Source organism: Babylonia areolata, chromosome 23 (assembly GCF_041734735.1).
Source record: "Babylonia areolata isolate BAREFJ2019XMU chromosome 23, ASM4173473v1, whole genome shotgun sequence".
Classification (NCBI taxonomy): Eukaryota; Metazoa; Mollusca; class Gastropoda; order Neogastropoda; family Buccinidae; genus Babylonia; species Babylonia areolata.
Genome location: NC_134898.1, coordinates 27,399,870 through 27,419,382, shown reverse-complemented (window position 1 = coordinate 27,419,382; position 19,513 = coordinate 27,399,870). Strand labels below are relative to the sequence as shown.

Sequence of the window (19,513 nt, the reverse complement as noted above, 5' to 3'; positions counted from 1 at the left end):
TACACTAACACACAGTCATATGGTGACAATACCATCATTAGGGATAGAGTGTATGGTACACACACAGTCATGTGGTGACAATACCAGCATTAAGGATAGAGTGTTAGGCATACACCAACACACAGTCATGTGGTGACAATACCAGCATCAGGGATAGAGTGTTAGGCATACACCAACACACAGTCATGTGGTGACAATACCAGCATTGGTAGTTGGACAGCCGAGTAAAAAGCCACGTGTCATCTTACAACTGTGAAGCACACCGGGTCTTTGCAGTGACAGAAGAATGTTGCCCCACACAGGCCTAGAGCGCTTATCTTCGGCTTTCCACGACAAAGCTTGTCAACGTGACAGATGGGGCTTTAACTCCTCTCACCATTTACACCCACATGACACATACATACATGCACAGATACACACACAGATACATCCATGCATAATATACATGGTTAGATAGATCGATACATACATACATACAACAGCTCTCACTCGCTGTGTTTTAGTTCAAAGAGACAAACACATCACTAGAAGATACACAGTAACAAACTTATACAGGCGCGTACTCACAAACACCCGCACTGTCTCTCTCTCTCTCTCTCTCTCTCACACACACACACACACACACACAACACCACACCACACACGTCAGCAACGCAATGTGAGAAAATGATAGCAGACAAACGTAGGTCAACAAAAAGGCTTGGTGGATGGAATGACTGTGAAACAGTGATCAGAGGACGAAAGCCGATTTCCTGCCAAACTGACACCACAGGTCTATGTGACCGAACGATTCCAGACACAGCAGTCAGTGATGATGATGATGATGATGATGATGATGAAATGGAAGCTGTTAAGGCGATGGCGATGGATCAGAAAGGGCAGATACGAGCACTTTACCTGGTCAGCCACGTTGATACTGCAGCCCCCCTCCACACACACCTCCACCGCCTCCACCTGGCCCTGAGAACACGCCCTCTGGACGGCTGTGTACCCTCCCTGCACACACACACACACACACACACACACACACACATACACGCACACACAGACACACACACGCACACACACAGACACACGCACACACACAGACATACACGCACACACACACACACACACACACACACACACACACATACACACGCACGAACACACACACATACATGCAAACTCGCTCGCACACACACGCACAAACATACACGCACACATACACACGCACGAACACACACACACACACACACACATGCAAGCTCGTTCGCTCGCACACACACACACACATACACGCGCACGAACAAACACACATACACATGCAAGCTCGCTCGCACACACACACACACGCACAGACACACACGCACGCACACACACACACACACACATATGCGCACGCACGCACGCACACACATACATCATAGTAATACAGAACAAATACTGACACCTGCACACAGGAATATCTAATGCTCCACTGATAAGAGCTCTGCAGGGGAGGGATCCAAAAACACGTGTCTCTGTCACACACACACACACACACACACACACACACAGAGTATGCCTCTTTCCTCCCCCACGTAGAGTCACCCCCCTCCCTCCACGTCACCATGACTTCCCAGCAACACTTTGAGACAACTTGTAAAAAAAAAAAAAAAAAGTATTGTCAGTGCCTTGAAGTGCCCATGCACCCCACCCCTATCCCCCGCCAAACATACATTTTTACACACACACACACACACACACCAGAAACCCACAAGCATTACTATTGTTGGTCACAGCATTTCCGGTAGAATTCACCCCAAAATGTCACGTGGCTCATTTTCAACTCCCAGTCCGCACCCCATGTTCCCTCCGAAGCTCCTTCCTCCTTGTCCCCCCGACAACACAGACTCTATATCCAGTGGCCGATACTCCTTCCTTGTCCCCCCAACAACCCCAGACTCTATATCCAGTGCCCGATACTCCTTCCTCCTTGTCCCCCCACCAACCCCAGACTCTATATCCAGTGCCCGATACTCCTTCCTGCTTGTCCCCCCCAACAACCCCAGACTCTATATCCAGTGCCCGATACATCCTCCTTGTCCCCCCAACAACCCCAGACTCTATATTCAGTGCCCGATACTCCCTCCTTGTCCCCCCGACAACCCCAAACTCTATATTCAGTGGCCGATACTCCTTCCTGCTTGTCCCCCCAACAACCCCAGACTCTATATCCAGTGGCCGATACTCTATTCAGTGGCCGATACTCCTTCCTGCTTGTCCCCCCAACAACCCCAGACTCTATATCCAGTGGCCGATACTCCTTCCTTGTCCCCCCGACAACTCAGACTCTATATCCAGTGGCCGATACTCCTTCCTGCTTGCCCCCCCAACAACCCCAGACTCTATATTCAGTGCCCGATACTCCTTCCTTGTCCCCCCAACAACCCCAGACTCTATATCCAGTGCCCGATACTCCTTCCTTGTCCCCCCAACAACCCCAGACTCTATATCCAGTGGCCGATACTCCTTCCTTGTCCCCCCAACAACCCCAGACTCTATATCCAGTGCCCGATACTCCTTCCTCCTTGTCCCCCCAACAACCCCAGAGTCTATATCCAGTGCCCGATACTCCTTCCTTGTCCCCCCCCCTCCCCCCCAACAACCCCAGACTCTATATCCAGTGGCCAATTCTCCTTCCTCCTTGTCCCCCCAACAACCCCAGACTCTATATCCAGTGCCCGATACTCCTTCCTCCTTGTCCCCCCAACAACCCCAGACTCTATATCCAGTGGCCGATACTCCTTCCTCCTTGTCCCCCCAACAACCCCAGACTCTATATCCAGTGGCCGATACTCCTTCCTTGTCCCCCCGACAACCCCAGACTCTATATCCAGTGCCCGATACTCCCTCCTTGTCCCCCTGACAACCCCAGACTCTATATCCAGTGCCCGATACTCCTTCCTCCTTGTCCCCCCAACAACCCCAGACTCTATATCCAGTGCCCGATACTCCCTCCTTGTCCCCCCAACAACTCCAAACTCCATATCCAGTGGCCAAATTTTGAGTAGTGCTGATGCAGAGATAGATGTCAGAAGTTCAGTGGATGTTTACTCCTCTGCAGGCCCCAGGTGTGCACACAGACACACGTGAAACAGGACCGACCTGAAGGGCAGGAGGACTCCCTTTTTTCAGTGACTGATGGACAATACACTGTGGTCTTTTCACACTGACGTCTTTTCACACTGACGTTGGATGGTTTCTTCTACACCCCACCCCACCCCACCTCCCTTTCCTACACTGGCTAGTCTCTCTCTACCTCCCACCCTGCTCTGCTTGGTTCCGTTACAATGATGTCTCTGAGCGTTACCCGCCTCAACTCTTTTGAACCTGCTGGTCTTTCCTATCTCCCTCCATGCATTGGATGGTCTCTCCTTCCCTCCCCCTCTCCCCCTCGCTCCAAGCAACAATGTCAAATCTCCCCTGCCCCCCCCCCCCCCCCCCACCTCTATAAAACCGTAACGTGCTGGAAACACCTGCCATAAGACTGGTGAAATCTACATCATTTCACGTCAACGAAGTTTCCATTATATGCGTTAATTAACCACCTTTCACCACCGTCATCTTAGGATACACCTACTTCACTTTGCGTTGACAGCGCGTCAAACTAAACGTGACAGTGATGGCGTTGACAGTTTGCAAAAATAACGTGACAGTTAAGGCGATGAAAGTGTGTCAAAATAACATGACAGTGAAGGTGGAGGGAACAGATCATCTGCCCCAATCACCGTATGGAGGGGGTGGGGGTGTCTGGAGGGTGAATATGAGGGGAGGGGGAGTGTGAAAGAAACAGCTAACTCCACAAACAATACAAAGGCGGTGATCGCGAGCCACCGTCACCTGCCCCTCTGCAGTGGTGACGATATATCATGCTCGTGTTCTGCGACACACGAATATCAGCATTGAAACTGTGAACACAAGCGTTCAAGGGGGGCATTCAGTCAGGATTCTATGGGCTGTTACGTGACAGCACTTTGGGCTGGGGGTGAAGGAAGAGTAGGGGAAATGGAATGGAGTGGGGGGGGTGGGGGTGGGGGTGGGAGTGGAAGGAGGGCAATGAAGGTGTGCCTTGAACCACTTTGTTCAGGTGTGTGTATGGCAAGGTATGTACATATCCCGCTGTGTAACTGATACTATCTGGTATTTGACTAAGCCCTCTAGTGCTCGCTCCCTGTCTCCACACACACACACATCCCTCTATCTGTATATCATATATATATATATATATATATATATATATATATATATATATATACATTACACACAAACACACACACACACACACACACACACACACACATATATATATATATATATATATATATATAGAGAGAGAGAGAGAGAGAGAGAGAAATATAGATATATGTCCGTACTTGCGTGCGTGAGCGTGCGTGTGTGTATCCCATTTCATATTTCAATGGCTTGCTTGTCGCCACGATTTAATCTGTGTCTTGACGCTTCTTTATTTGAGTGCTGCTTCTGATATTATTTATCACATTACTTTGCTGGGTCGTCTGTGGCATGCTCTCAGAGGTTTAGATAAAAACACTTTGGGTTTGGTTTTTCGACTTACATTTTCTGAAAGAAAACAAATTGCTTCGCTCCTGGGGCACGGGTCTGATCCTTCTAACCTCTTTCTCTACGGTGCTCCCCAGGGCTCGGTGCTGGGGGCTGTCATATTCATTCTGTGCACACAACGTTTGTTTGTTTTTCTCTGTCGTGCCACTCCGGTCAACATCTCATTTTTGCTGACATGACGACACTGAACCTGACATTTCTGTGGACCGTCCTTATGTTCGGGGTATTTCTCTCTCTCTCCCTTTTTTTTTCCTTTGTGCAGTTTGGTGTTTGAGTCGCTATGGCGGAGTCAGTCAGGTACTGATACTCTGCTCCGGTGAGCACCAGCGATGAGGGTTCAAGGCCCTGTTTCGGCATGGTGTTGTGACCTTGGCTGCTGGGGATGGTACTTCACGCTCAATTTTCGCCTCACTCCACCCGGGTGTGAACGGGGTGGCCTACCCGACTTCGGTTGGGGAAGATCAAACCGGCGGAAGGAGATGACTGGTCCCCACCTTCTTGTGCCAAGCCCTAGATGTAGTGAATATGAATTTACTGCCCCGATGGCTGTAAAAGGCCATGTGTCCAAGAAGTATTTTTGTTAGCGATCCCAGGTCTCTTCAACCTGTCACATATTTCACCCTCCCTGTCTAACGGACAGTAGACACACTCCTTTCTCTGATGCAGCTCGTGACTTAGGAGTTATTACTGACAGACTTCCTATGGAAGTCCAGGTTTCTAAAATACGTCATCGTGCCTACTTTGAGATCAGGGAGACAGCTCAAATCAGATTTCTGACCTCAGCGGCAACTAAAACGTTCATTAAGGGTCTAAATGTCTTATTGCCTCTCGATTAGATTACTGAAACTATCTGCTGGCAGGAATCCTTCAGAAACACAGCGACAAGATTCAGTACTTATTATTACAGGCCCGGCGCTTCCTTTTTTGAGGAAGTGTCTGGGGTTGTTCCAATGTACCTTTTATTTCCCTGTGTGCTCGCTCAATCGGTAGCGTAAGCAGCACACACTTGAAGTTGTGCACTTTGTGAATGGAGAGAGTTACCACTCTTTACTATTTATTATTACTATTATTATTTGTAGTAGTAGTAGAAATACTACTAGTGGTAGAGGTGGTAGTGGTAGTAATAGTAGTAGAAGTCCACTTCGTGTTGAGTTTACCTTTAAAGATATTGTAGTAATCAGCAATCGGGGAAACGAAATCAGGGTCAACGCCTTGACCACATCACACCCCCATGGAAAAGACCACAGCCACGAACAACTTGACCTAAAGGGCGTGAAGCCGATAGGTCGTTAAACTCCACTCTACCCGGAAACGAAATCATTTTAAAGACGAATGTAACTTGCAAAACTAACATTGCACTGCAATTTTACATTTTGACGTTTTTGTGGGGAGAACTGATTTTGCACTAATTCAAAGATATATGGATATAGATATGGCGATCAACATATTCAATGACTGCATACGCAGATGAAATGTGCTGTATGTTTTTAAAATAAAAATTCCGCGGGTCAAAAATAACAGAGCCTCATAGGACTGACATGCACAGACGGACAACAGACGAAAAAATGGACAGGCGGACAGACAGAGGAACAGACAGACAGACAGACTCACGGAGTCTTGTGTGTCCAGAGCACATCCATGATTGATCAGCAGACGACACAGCTCAGGGTGACCGTTGTGTGCCGCGTAGTGCAGTGCTGTGCGTCCCTCCTGTCACACACACACACACACACACACACACACACACACACACACATACACACACGCGCACACACACAGATGCACACGCACGCACACACACAGATGCACACGCATGCACACACACACACACACACACACACACGCACGCGCGCTCGCACATATACACACACACAGACACACACACATACATGCAAACGACACACGCACGCACAAACACACGCACACAGATACGCAAACGCACACGCGCGCGCAGACAAGCACACACACACATGCAAATTACGCGTTGAACAGAATGGCCAAATCAAATAATGACGAGTGTGTGTGTGTGTGTGTGTGTGTGTGTGTGTGTGTGTGTGTGTGTGTGTGTGTGTGTGTGTGTGTGTGTGTGTGTGTGTGTGTGTAAATAAGGAAGACACACTAAACAATGTGTGTGTGTTTGTGTGTGTGTGTGTGTGTGTGTGTGTGTGTGTGTGTGTAAAGCAGGCAGAGTGGGCCCCAAAACGCAGTGACTGCAGGGAGTCCGACTCCACACTCAGAATGTTTTATTCATTAAAGGCCACAACCCTTTCGAAGCCTGGATGGTTGAGGGGAGTGGGGGTGGGGGTGGTTCGGCAAATAGACACATGAAGAAAATAATGAAAGTCGCGTACTAAATCCGCACAGAATGTTCATGTTGTGACGAAAGCTCTGCGCCTTTTTACACGTGACTATAGGGATCAGTGGGAGAGGACACAGAGACAGACAGACAGACAGACACGTCGCCAGCATTGTATGCCCTGGCAATAATCAGAAGCGTCACCACACAGGGGCTGTGTGGTGGTGGACTTTATTGTGTGGTGGGGGGGGGGTAGGGGGGGGAGGCGAGGGGGGTGCTGTGTCCTCCTCCTCCTCTTCTTCTTCCCTTTAATCCTGTCCTGTCCTTTTGTCCTCCTTTGTGTTCCAGCACAACAACAACAGACGCTGTTCACCATACTTCGCCTCCGGAGACTCATACAGACATACAAACACAGACACGCATACGCGCGCGCGCGCTCACACACACACACACGCACGCACACTACCTTCTACACATTCAACACATGCTCATGCTCACCGACAGATAGAGAGAGAGCCTTTGTATGTATGTATGTATGTATGTATGTATGTATGTATGTATGTATCTATGTATGTTTGTTTATAAATTTGATATATTATACGTTCGTGTGTGTGCTCAAGCGAGCGTAAGTGCACGCATGGCCACGTGGATGCGTAGATGTATATGTACATACAGTGTAAAATACAATCAGCAAATGTTCTTAAACTTTTTATGAAAACAAGACACCGTGCACCTACACTACTTTCAAAGAGCACAACAGATAATTCACACAAACTACCTTCAATGAACACAATAGACAGTCTACGCAAACTACCTTTGATAAACACAACAAACAGTTCACATAAACTACCTTCAATGAACACAATAGACAGTCTACATAAACTACCTCCAATGAACACAATAAACAGTTCACATAAACTACCTTCAATGAACACAATAGACCGCACACCTAAATCTTCACTGAGTAGAAAACAAACATAAACCTTCTTCGATAAAAAAAACAACAACAAACAAACAAAAAAAAAAAAAACAAACCATACACCTGAACTGCACAACAGACAGTTCACATAAACTACCTTCAATGAGCACAACACACGTGTACCTGTGCATTTAATGGGCACAACTCCGTGTACCTAAACTGCCTGCAATGAACACAACAGACCGTACACCTAAACCATCACAGAATAGAAAACATTGTAACCTAAACCTCCTTCAATAAAACAAACAAGTATCAGTATCAGTATCAGTAGCTGAAGGAGGCGTCACTGTGTTCGGTCAAATCCATATACGCTACACCACATCTGCCAAGCAGATGCCTGACCAGCAGCGTAACCCAACGCGCTTAGTCAGGCCTTGAGAAAAAAAATCAATAAAGAAAAAAAAACATAATAAAAAAACAAAACAAAAAAACAACAACAACAAAAACAGAAAAATAAAAATAAAATAATAAATTAAAAAACAATAATAATAAAAATAAAAAAAAAATAAAAAAATAAAAAAATAAAATAATACATAAATACATAAAAATACTACTAGTACTACTAATAATAATAATACTTTTAAAAGGCGCAAAATCATGATTAAGTCAACTCTAGGCGCGCGCGCGAGCGTGCACACACACACACACAATGATAAACAAGAGAGGCAAGGCTTTCAAGACTCACTTGTGATACACTTTAAAAAAAAATCCAAGTGAGTCAATAAGCAAACAAATGTAAACCATGCAGACACACACACACACACACACATGCATAGCAGATATGCAACAAACATGCAGTTTCACAGATATGAAAGCACGATCAAATACACATAAACGTACATGAGCACCAACACACACACACACACACACACACACACACACACACACACACACACACACACACTACAAACAAACAAACACAGAACATGCAGTTAAACTACCTTCAGTGAACACAACAGACCGTACACCCAAACCTTCAATGACAACAAAACACCGTACACCTAAACCTTCTTCAAAAGACCGCCAAAGAAGCCACGTCATACGCTGGTACCTTTGTCTTGGCTGTTTATCGTGATGGCAAGGTGTGTCACTGGTCAATTAACCCCACGTGTCATCAATGGGGCATTAATCAGTACAGACATCACTGTGACCTTTGTGTGACAGAACCACCTGTGATGATCATCACTAAGCCTCACTTCGCTGCAGATTGCAGTTGCCTGCTCTGGACCTGTCGATTAATCGATTTCCTTCTGCTTGATCAGGCTTGATGGTTGGTGATCGAAATACATCGCACCACTAACCGCGATAAATGTGTACATAAAGGACAGTTTATAGTTTTTCTATTGTGAGTCAGTCGACAACAATCCTGAGCTACTTGAAAGAGGTCCTTGCCAGCTGTGAAGAGCTGTGAAAATGTACAGATAACAAAACAAAACAAAACAAAACAAACAAACAAAAAATCCTATTCACCACTCTGTCTCTTCTTCCTTTCTTCTGCCTGCTCTTGTTTTGTCATACACACTTTTTCTCTTTGTCCAGGTCTGACTCTTTCCATCCTCGTCTTAAAACACACACACACACACACACACACACACACAGAGAGAGAGAGAGAGAGAGAGAGAGAGAGAGAGTTTTATATAAAATAATTATTCTCTTGATATTTTACTTCTTAAATTTCACCTTGTCTTCACTCTCCTTTTCGTCCCCTCGACCCCCTTCACCTCTCTCTCTCTCTCTCTCTATATATATATATATATATATGTATACACACACACACACACACACACACACACACACACACACATATATATATATATATATATATATATATATATATTGTTGTTGCTGTTGTTTTCAAGGGCTGGATGAAAACAAAAGTATGTTCAGTCTGTTACCATCAGAAAACAACAACAGTAACTCATTCATCACCGACAAAGCCTCCCCGTCCCGGCCTTCTGTCTCTTTCTCTCTCTGTACTAGCAGTAGTGTCCTACAACACAGTTCTACTCATTGCCTTGGACCCAACAAAAGGAGAACTACTCGATGAGGTTAGGTGAGTGAGGTCAGTGTGGGGGAGGGGGGGGGGGGTCAATTGTATTGTATTGTATTGTTTTTCTCTTTCTCTCTCTGTACTAGCAGTAGTGTCCTACAATACAGTTCTACTCCTTGGACCACACAAAAGGAGAACTACTGGATGAGATTAGGTGGGTGAGTGAGATCGGTGTGTGTGTGGGTGGGGGTGGGGGGGAGCGGGGGGGCAGGGGGGGGGGTTGGGGGGATGGTCAATTGTATTGTATTGTTTTTCTCTTTCTCTCTCTGTACTAGCAGTAGTGTCCTACAATACAGTTCTACTCTTTGGACCCAACAAAAGGAGAACTACTGGATGAGGTTAGGTGAGTGAAGTCGGTGTGGGGGAGGGAGGGGGGGGGAAGATGGTCAATTGTATTGTATTGTATTGTATTCCTCTATTTTGTTGCAACAGATTTCTCTGTGTAAAATTCGGGCTGCTCTCCCCAGGGAGATCGTGTCGTTACACTGACAGCGCCATACTTTTTTTGTTTCTTTTCCTTTTCTTTTCTTTTTTCCTTTCTGTAGTTTTTTTTCCTATCGAAGTGGATTTTTCTACAGAATTTTGCAAGGGACAACCCTTTTGTTGCCGTGGGTTCTTTTACGTGCGCTAAGTGCATGCTGCACATGGGACCTCGGCTTATCGTCTCATCCGAATAACTAGCGTCCAGACCACCAGTCAAGGTCTAGTGGGGAGGGAGCAAAATAGTGACGATTGTGCCGGGATTCGAACCAGTGCCACTCAGATTCTCTCGCTTCCTTGGAGGACGTGTTACCACTATGCCATCACTCCACAATGTCCAACATCCTCAAGATTCCAGAGCCCACCCGGGGTGGGTGGATAGATGCGTGCATGAGCTGCCTTCTCCTTACCTGGTCCGTGTCCAGCTCAGCCCCGGCCTGCAGCAGTTCCATCACGCGCTCAGCGTGCCCCGCGCCGGCCGCCACCCGTAACGCCTCCTCAGCCCTCCCCACCCCCACCCCCTCCGCCGCCCCGTACCCGACCCCCGCCCTCATCTCGCCCCGTCCGCCGCTGTCCGGGGGCGGGTACCGGTGGGGGTGGCCTCTCTGCTGCGTCCCTGCCTTTACCTCTGCAACCAAGACATGACATCGTCAGCTGGTTACATTCCCGTGGGTGGAATCGAATAGAATGGAACAAAATAGAATAGAAATGGAACAGGACAGAACAGAACAAAACGGCCTTAACCTCTGCGATCAAGTCACGGCATCGGCTGGTCGCATTTCTGGGGACAGAACACAATAGAATTGAACAGGATAGAATGGAGCAGAACAGAACAGAATAGAACATGAAAGAAAAGAATAGAAAAGAACAAATAATATAGAACCGAACAGAATATCACATAGCAGAATATAATAAAACAGAACATAGCAGAACAGAATAGAACATAACATAACATTGCAGAATAGAATAGATATATAACAAAGCAGAACAGAATAGAACATAACATAGCAGAATAGAATGGAACATAACAGAACAGAATAAAACATAACAAATAGAACAGAACATAACAGAACATAACATTTCAGAACATATCAGAATAAAATAGAATAGAATAGACTAGGACTGAATAAAATATAATAGAGCAGTTTCAGTTCAGTTTCAGTAGCTCAAGGAGGCGACACTGCGTTCGGACAAATCCATATACGCTACACCACATCTGCCAAGCATGCCTGACCAGCAGCGTAACCCAACGCGCTTTGTCAATAGAACAAAACAAAACAGATTAGAGAGAACAGAATAGAATAAAACGGAACAGAGTAGAAGAGAATGGAACATAACAGAATGGAACATAATAGACCAGAACGGAACATAATACAATAAAATAGAATAGAGTCAGAATAGAGTAGAGCAGAACAGAATAGAACAGAAAGGAAATAGAATAAAAACAGAATAGAAAAGAACTGAAACCTCAAGGTTTATAAGACAAAACACCACACAAATGTGAAATATATCCAGCCCTCTGTGTAGAGATGTAAAATTATGAATGGGGGTTTCTAAACTTAAGGAGCTTTTAAGAATAAATACTTAATTCATACAGGCTTTCTCACATGCCATGGTTGTGTTGAAGCAGTGAAAAACAAATTCAGTATATATATATATATATATATATATATACATATATATATATACAATACAATGAAGAGCTAGAACATATTGTGATACACTTGTTGAAAGTAGCATTCATCCGAACTGTTGTGATCAAAATCATAATGAACTTACATTGGAACAGATCATTTGAACAACTCTTTTTTTTTAATGCATGGACTAAAACTAAAATGGTAACAATTCTGAAATTTACATAATTATTGCAACGTACACGCTGAATGAAAAACAACAACAACAACAACAAAAAACCAACAGCAAAACAAACAGAGGTGCATATGACAGGTACACAGAACCAGAGGACATTCAACAATCGACATTCAACATGCATTTATTTGGAGACGTAATATCGTCAGAGGTTTCTTGTCATTTTTCGAGACTTATGTGAAAGAAAATTGTACACATGCTCATTGTTTAAAACTGAGTGAAGATTTCATCATTTTATAAAAATAAAATTCACAAAATGTACGACCACAAGAGGCCTTAGACTTCGGTGAATTGCTCGCAGAACATTGTCCCTAAAATGTGTGAAAATAAAGACTCGTCCTGATTTCAAGATTCCTGCAGCAGGTGCAAAAAACGGTTTAGAATAGAATATATCGCACACAACATGTGCCATAACAAATTTGCATCAAAATGGCTTAATCACATGCCTTTTGCGAACAGTCCGATATTAACATGTCTTGGCTTCAAAAACATACGAAAGATTGACGAAAGGATGTGGCTAGATTAACTCACTCAGTACGGCCAGTCCTCTCTTCTCCTCTACACAGACCCCTCGGATGTCCAGTGGGTGTCTGAATGACCCAACCTTTAGCTTCCGTCGTCAGAATAATTGTGGTATTCTTTGTCAACATTCACGTCTTCAGTATAAGAGCTTTCCGCTTGCAATATTTTGATGATGGTAATTGGGGTGAAACGCTGTTAACGTCGTCTCTTTCGCCGTTCGTATGGAGAGAGTTAAAACTACATGTATGAAGTGTATATACATATATATATATATATATATATATATATATATATATATATATATATATGTGTGTGTGTGTGTGTGTGTGTGTGTGTGTGTGTGTGTATTATATATATATATATATATATACATATTGCTTATATATGTATGTACACACACACACACACACACACACACACACACACACACACATATATATATATATATATATATATGTGTGTGTGTGTGTGTGTGTGTGTGTGTGTATACACGTATACATATATACACATACATATTATGCATACGTGTATGTATTAATGCGCATGATCTCCCATGCATATGCATGAATATGCATATTGCCAGTTTGCCACTTATGTTATATATTCAAAATCACGGTGCATACCATGTTATGAACCAAAGATGTTATACTTTCCGTACATAGAAAAAACAAAATAAAGAAAAATATACGTGTAACACACAAAACGTGATTTCACGATAAAGTGTGTAACGCACGAAACGTCGGTGGCATTCTTCGTGTCTTTCTTCTTCTTCTTTCTTTTCTTATCTGGAGAATCTTTCGGGCCACTCTTACACCCTATTTACTGCACTGTGAGCACTGCCGTTCTCTCCTTTCAGTCAGTGTGGAGACAAACGCACTGCACAACCTGTGATCAACGACAAAACACAGGGCCCGCTGCACGAAACAAAGATGCGAGCCTTGCTTTCGGTAACTGCGCAAATAAGGTGTTGACACTGGCAGTGTCGCCAGCCTAGAAAGAATGTCGCCCTGCCTTGTTGTCCCTGTTTACAACTGAAGTATCACGTTCCAGCTTTTATGAACTGTGGACATGTTTGAAAGTGTTTCATCGTCGAAACAATTATTTGTCAACCAACTGCACTGACGTGCCTAGGGCTGTAAAGCATGCACACACACACAGAGATATATAAGCTCTGCATTAATTGTTTTAAGAAATGAACAGAAGACATGTTAAAAGAGTTTCGCTGAAATAAAAACAAAAAAATGCCTATCAGTTTGCACTGACCTGCATTCTCTAAAGGAAGCGCACAAGCAAACACATGAGTTACGCATTAAATTCAAAATTTAAGTCGGATTTACAGGTGACACTTTTCCACAAAGGATTTTTGAGAGAGAGAGAGAGAGAGAGAGAGAGAGAGAGAGAGAAAGGCAGGCAGGCAGGCAGGCAGAGACAGAGATATACTAATAATGATAATTCAATTATCATTGTCTATCTTGTACCCCTATACAGGTTGGCAACCAATGCAGAGAACAGGTGTGTTGCGACAGATGAAACAACATGCGGAGTATTGATGATGACGACGATGACGCTGATAATGATGAAGAGGAGAAAAGGTAACCAGAGGGGAAAACGCAACTAGAGGGGAATGACGACAGAGAGGAGGAGGATACGCGCGCGCGCGCACACACACACACACACACACACACACACACGCATAAACACAACATACGCGCACACATACAAAATCACCCAAACACATGCCCTCGCGCACGTACACACGCACGCACACAAACACACTTAACACACACACACACACACATTACACAAAAACATCACACACACACACACACAAAACACACACACACACACAAACACACACACATTCAGACTCAAACACACAGAGGACACAGATAATTTATGGCCCTATTCAACAGTAATGTTTCTGGCCTCATTTAACACACACACACACACACACACACAGAGCACAGCACAGCACAGAAAAAAGGTCCCATGTTAACAGCAACGTGCTAAACCCCACAGAAGTCAAGTGTCGCAGTTTGGTAGTGACACAAAAGAAGTCTGTTCCTGAGACTTGATGGAGAACCCACGCCGCCTTAAATCTCATCCTCCCACCCCCTTCCCCTAGCACCCCTGTCCCCATCTCCCTCCGCTGTTCAAACCATGTTGCTTTTAACCCAGCCGACTCCACAGAGGCCATTTCAGGGGTGAATTCCGGTCAGTTCTTAAACCAAAATTGAAGAGAACCCTCCCCAAATTAAATCAAAGAATGAGGCCAGGAAAGTATAGGATTAATAAACAATAAAGAGTGGTAACTCTCTCCATGTACAAGGGACACAACCTCAAGTCAATGCAGCTTTTGCTACCAATTCAGCCAGCACACAGGTTAATAAAAGTTACATTTGAACAAACCCAGACACTTCCTTGAAAAGGAAACTTCCGGCCTTGTCCTCACACCAATCATATGACATGTGCACACAACAGCAATGACTGTGTGCACATGTCAAATGATTGGTATATGGACAAGCCCGGAGCTTCTTCCCCAAAATAATGTTAGAAGGTCGACCAATTTAAGCAATGTTTAAAAGACCAATTCTTCTTCTTCTTCTTCGTTCGTGGGCTGCAACTCCCACGTTCACTCTCATGTACACGGGTGGGCTTTTTACGTGTATGACCGTTTTTACCCCGCCATGTAGGCAGCCATACTCCGTTTTCGGGGTGTGTGTGCATGCTGGGTATGTTCTTGTTTCCATTACCCATCGAATGCTGACATGGATTACAGGATCTTTATCGTGCGTATTCGATCTTCTGCTGGCATATACACACGAAGGGGGTTCAGGCACTAGCAGGTCTGCACATATGCTGACCTGGGAGATGGGAAAAATCTCCACCCTTTACCCACCAGGCGCCTTTACTGAGATTCGAACCCTGGACCCTCAGATTGAAAGTCCAACGCTTTAACCACTCGGCTATTGCGCCCGTCAAAAGACCAATTCAACTAAGTCTCATTCAGTTCAAATATATTTTTGAATCAAGTTAAAAAGATTCTAAAGAACACCCTCCACTGTTCTGTTTTCAGGATCGCCAGTGCTGTCTTTGATGAAGCGATGTAGGTGCGTTACGGCCTCTGCAACTCCCCCACCCTTCTCCCCCACCGCTTTCGTCCCTTCATTTAAGGGGCAGGGGTGGATTGGGAGGGTGAGGCGCCCTTTGTTCCATGGCGACAATAAAAACGGTTGTGCAGCCATGTGCTTCTTCCTACACTACTTCATGTCCAGGTCCTGGATTTCTTCTCTCCACCACAAACACACACACACAAAGAAAAGGGAAGGGGGGGGGCGTTCTGCGACCAGTATTTCCCTTAAATATGATGGTCTTGGTTTGTGGCTACACAAGAAAATGCTTCTGTAACCATCTAGTCTTTCCATATTTACGTGATGGCATTGTTCCAGTCCTTCCATATAAGAGGCCATTGCTTGATCTGTGGCCACACTAAAATAGTTCTCTAACCATTCACCTCTCGATGTGTGGCCATATTAAAACGGGTCTGTAACCACCCATCTACCCGTATATCTCAAGCCATTTTAACTCATTTGGTCACTCAATACAGTTCTATAACTGTCTACCTCTCATATATAATGTCTTCGTTCGATCTGTCATCACACTGAAACAGTTTTGTGTCCATCTGCCTCTCCTTCAATCTGATGTCCTTGTTCTGTGGCTTCACTAAAACAGTTCCATAATCATCTACTTTATCTACTTCTCCGTTTCCCTGATGTGTTTGGTCGAATTAGTTGGACTTAGTTTTGCGTGTGCATTGGGCGGGAGGACAGGCAGGTGTGTGTGTGTGTGTGTGTGTGTGTGTGTGTGTGTGTGGCGGGGGTGGGGGTGGGGTAGTGTGGGGGAGTGTTGGGAGGGGGCGTGTGTGTGTGTGTGTGCGTGTGTGGCGGGTGGGGTGGGGTGGGGTAGTGAGGGGGGAAAGGGTTGGGAGGGGGCGTGTGTGTGTGTGTGTGTGTGTGTGTGTGTGTGTGTGTGTGTGTGTGTGTGTGTGTGTGATTGTGTGGTGTGTCTGTGTATGTGCGTTTACTTTCCACGCTGATGCTGAAAACCAAACTGTGCTAAAGACAAGGCTATTCCTGTATTCTGGCGTCCATTCGGTCTTGGTGAATGGGATCCAGTCACGTTCATTATCCAGTCGGACTAAAGGGGCCATTGGGGGAGAGATGAAAACATGTCTAGATAAACAGTCCCGTCAACCTAGTGTGCCACAAAAACTGATCGTACACAGGGAAAGTCAAAACGAACAGAGTGCAGGGAAATGTCAGATGATCATTAATAACACCAGCCAGAAACGTCATGGTCAAATTGGCCAAGAGTCTTGTGACATTCAGTTCAACGCAAGGCATTGCATGCCCAAATTCAAAAAGATGTCTGGATGCCCATCACATAGATACTCCGTATAGTGGCGTTATTTGCAATAGGGCTGCCTTGAAAATGATGTGTGACAGTGCCGGGTATTGGATCGGTACCTTTACAATCCCTTTTCATACACACCGGCAGGTGAGTCAGTGTGGTACAGGTACACCGTGCATACAGGTGAGGACAGGAAACTGTCACCTGAACAAAGAGCGGACTCCCGAGACACTGGTTCCCGGTAAGTGTCGGAATGACAGGCTCTTTTTATCCAGGCAGTCTTGATGGTCTCTCTGTCACCTCCTCCATCCCGCCTCTATTTCAAAGCCTGTACCCGTCTCGCGTTTCATACAGAAACTCAAAATGGTTTGCGTCTCCGGTTCTCAGTCTGTCGTGACGCTGTTTTCTCTGTCTTTCTGTCTGTCTCTGTCTGTCTGTCTCTCTGTCCTTGTATCTGTCTGTCTGTCTCTCTGTCTCTCTCCCTTTCTCTGTCTCTCTATCTGTCTGTCTCTTTCTGTCTGTCTGTCTCTCCCTGCCTCTGTCTCTGTCTGTCTCTTTCTGTCTGTCTGTCTGTCTCTTTCTCTCCCTCTCTGTCTGTCTGTCTCCCTCCACCCCTCTCTCTCCCTGTCTCTCTATCTGTCTGTCTCTTTCTGTCTCTCTGACTCTCTCTCTCTGTTCCTCTGTCTGTCCGTCTGTCTGTCTGTCTCTTTCTGCTCTTTCGTCTCTCTCTCTCTCCGTATAAGTGGGAGGGGGAGTTGCGTGTGTGTGTTTGGGAGTGGGGGAGCGGGGCGGGGAGCTGTGTGTGTGTGTGTGTGTGTGTGTGTGTGTGTGCGTGCGTGCGTGTGTGTGTGTGTGTGTGTGTGTGTGTGTGAGTGTGAGTGTGTGTGTGTGCGTGCGTGTGTGTGCGTGCGTGCGTGTGTGTGTGTGTGTGTGTGTGTGTGTGTGCGTGCGTGTGTGTGTGTATGTGTGTGTGTGTGTGTGCGCGCGCGCGCGTTTGTGTGTGTGTGTGCGTGCGTGTATGTGCGTGCGTGCGTGTGTGTGTGTGTATGTCTGTGTGTGTGTGTGTGTGTGTGTGTGTGCGTGCGTGCATGTGCGTGCGTGTGTGTGTGTGTGTGTGTGTGTGTATAACATTTCTCCACTTGATGATACGCGAGGTTGAGCGTTTGGCGTTCCTTATCCACCAGATGACGTTATCCTCAAACACTAGTCACCGTGCAAACCTGAGCTGACAGAGCGAAAATGTTGGTGCAGAGTGGTGACATGACGAAACACCGAGGTGTATGACATTCTTCTCACAACTGACTTCTCTGCTCTTTCCCCCGGGGATTTTCTGTCCGCTGTCGAAGCGAGATCTTAGTGCTGTTTTCCATTAAGCACCAGCTGGATTTCTTCACTCTCCCATACAGCAGAAAACGGTGGTCCGGGTGTTAGTCAGTCGGTTGAAACGATATAAGAAGACCGCAAATACATGTATGCACTAATTGACTGAGACGAAAAAGGAATAAAGCGGATACAAGAGAATATTTTCCAAAGCAAAATCCACAGAAAAATGTACCTTGACAAATGGAAATGAAAACAACAACAGAAAAAAAGATGGACAGATGGTGATGATGTGGATACTTATATAGCGCCTATCCGCGGTCAGAGATCTGACTTTAAGCGCTTTCTGAACACGGAGACATCTGCACACACACGCTCACACAGACATATAGTGATGTAACTTTGTAAGTGTATGGACGTTTAATTTACCTCTTCATATAGGCAGCCACAATCCGTTTTCGGGGGTGTGCATGCTAGGTATGTTCTTGTTTTCATAACCCACTGAACGCTGACATGAATTACAATTATGTGCGTGTTCGATCTTCTGCGCGCGTATACACACGATGGGGGTTCAGGCACTAGCAGGTCTGCACATGTATCGGTGACATCGGAACAAATCACCAACCTTAACCCATCAGGTGCGCCGAAACCGGGAATCGAACTGAGGAAACTCCTGGGAGAATCCAGCGTTCTAACCATTCAAAAATCGCTCAATATTCGTCCCAGAAACTGATTACAATCTGGATCAAAATCCATTGCACACTTGTCATGTGTCTGATTCAGTAAAACTCTGTATTGTTTCAACGCATATTGTGGTGTGTATAACGTAAACGCTTCCCATGTGGTGTGTGTGTGTGTGTGTGTGTGTCTGTCTGTCACTGTGTGTCTGTGTGCGCGGGGGTGCGTGTGTGCATATGTTTATGTATGCGTGCGCGTGTGTATGCGATTGTGAGTTAGAATGTGTGTGTGTGTGTGTGTGTGTGTG

The 19,513-nt window shown here is 45.4% G+C and overlaps 1 protein-coding gene across 12 annotated transcripts in view; it reads right to left on the bottom strand.

Moving 5' to 3' along the window:
* The window catches only part of LOC143298332 (uncharacterized), a 68,990-nt gene that overhangs the window by 24,419 nt on the left and 25,058 nt on the right, over positions 1-19,513 (bottom strand). For 11 of the 12 annotated variants that reach the window (XM_076611177.1, XM_076611187.1, XM_076611186.1 and 8 more), the window contains 3 exons: positions 10,818-11,035; positions 6,214-6,312; positions 898-996 (listed from right to left, as the gene is read on the bottom strand). In XM_076611177.1, the coding sequence (XP_076467292.1) occupies positions 898-996; positions 6,214-6,312; positions 10,818-11,035 (416 nt within the window). Of the gene's footprint in view, positions 1-897; positions 997-6,213; positions 6,313-10,817; positions 11,036-13,421; positions 13,554-19,513 lie in introns of those variants that run through there. The other variant, XM_076611189.1, reaches the window with a different exon arrangement.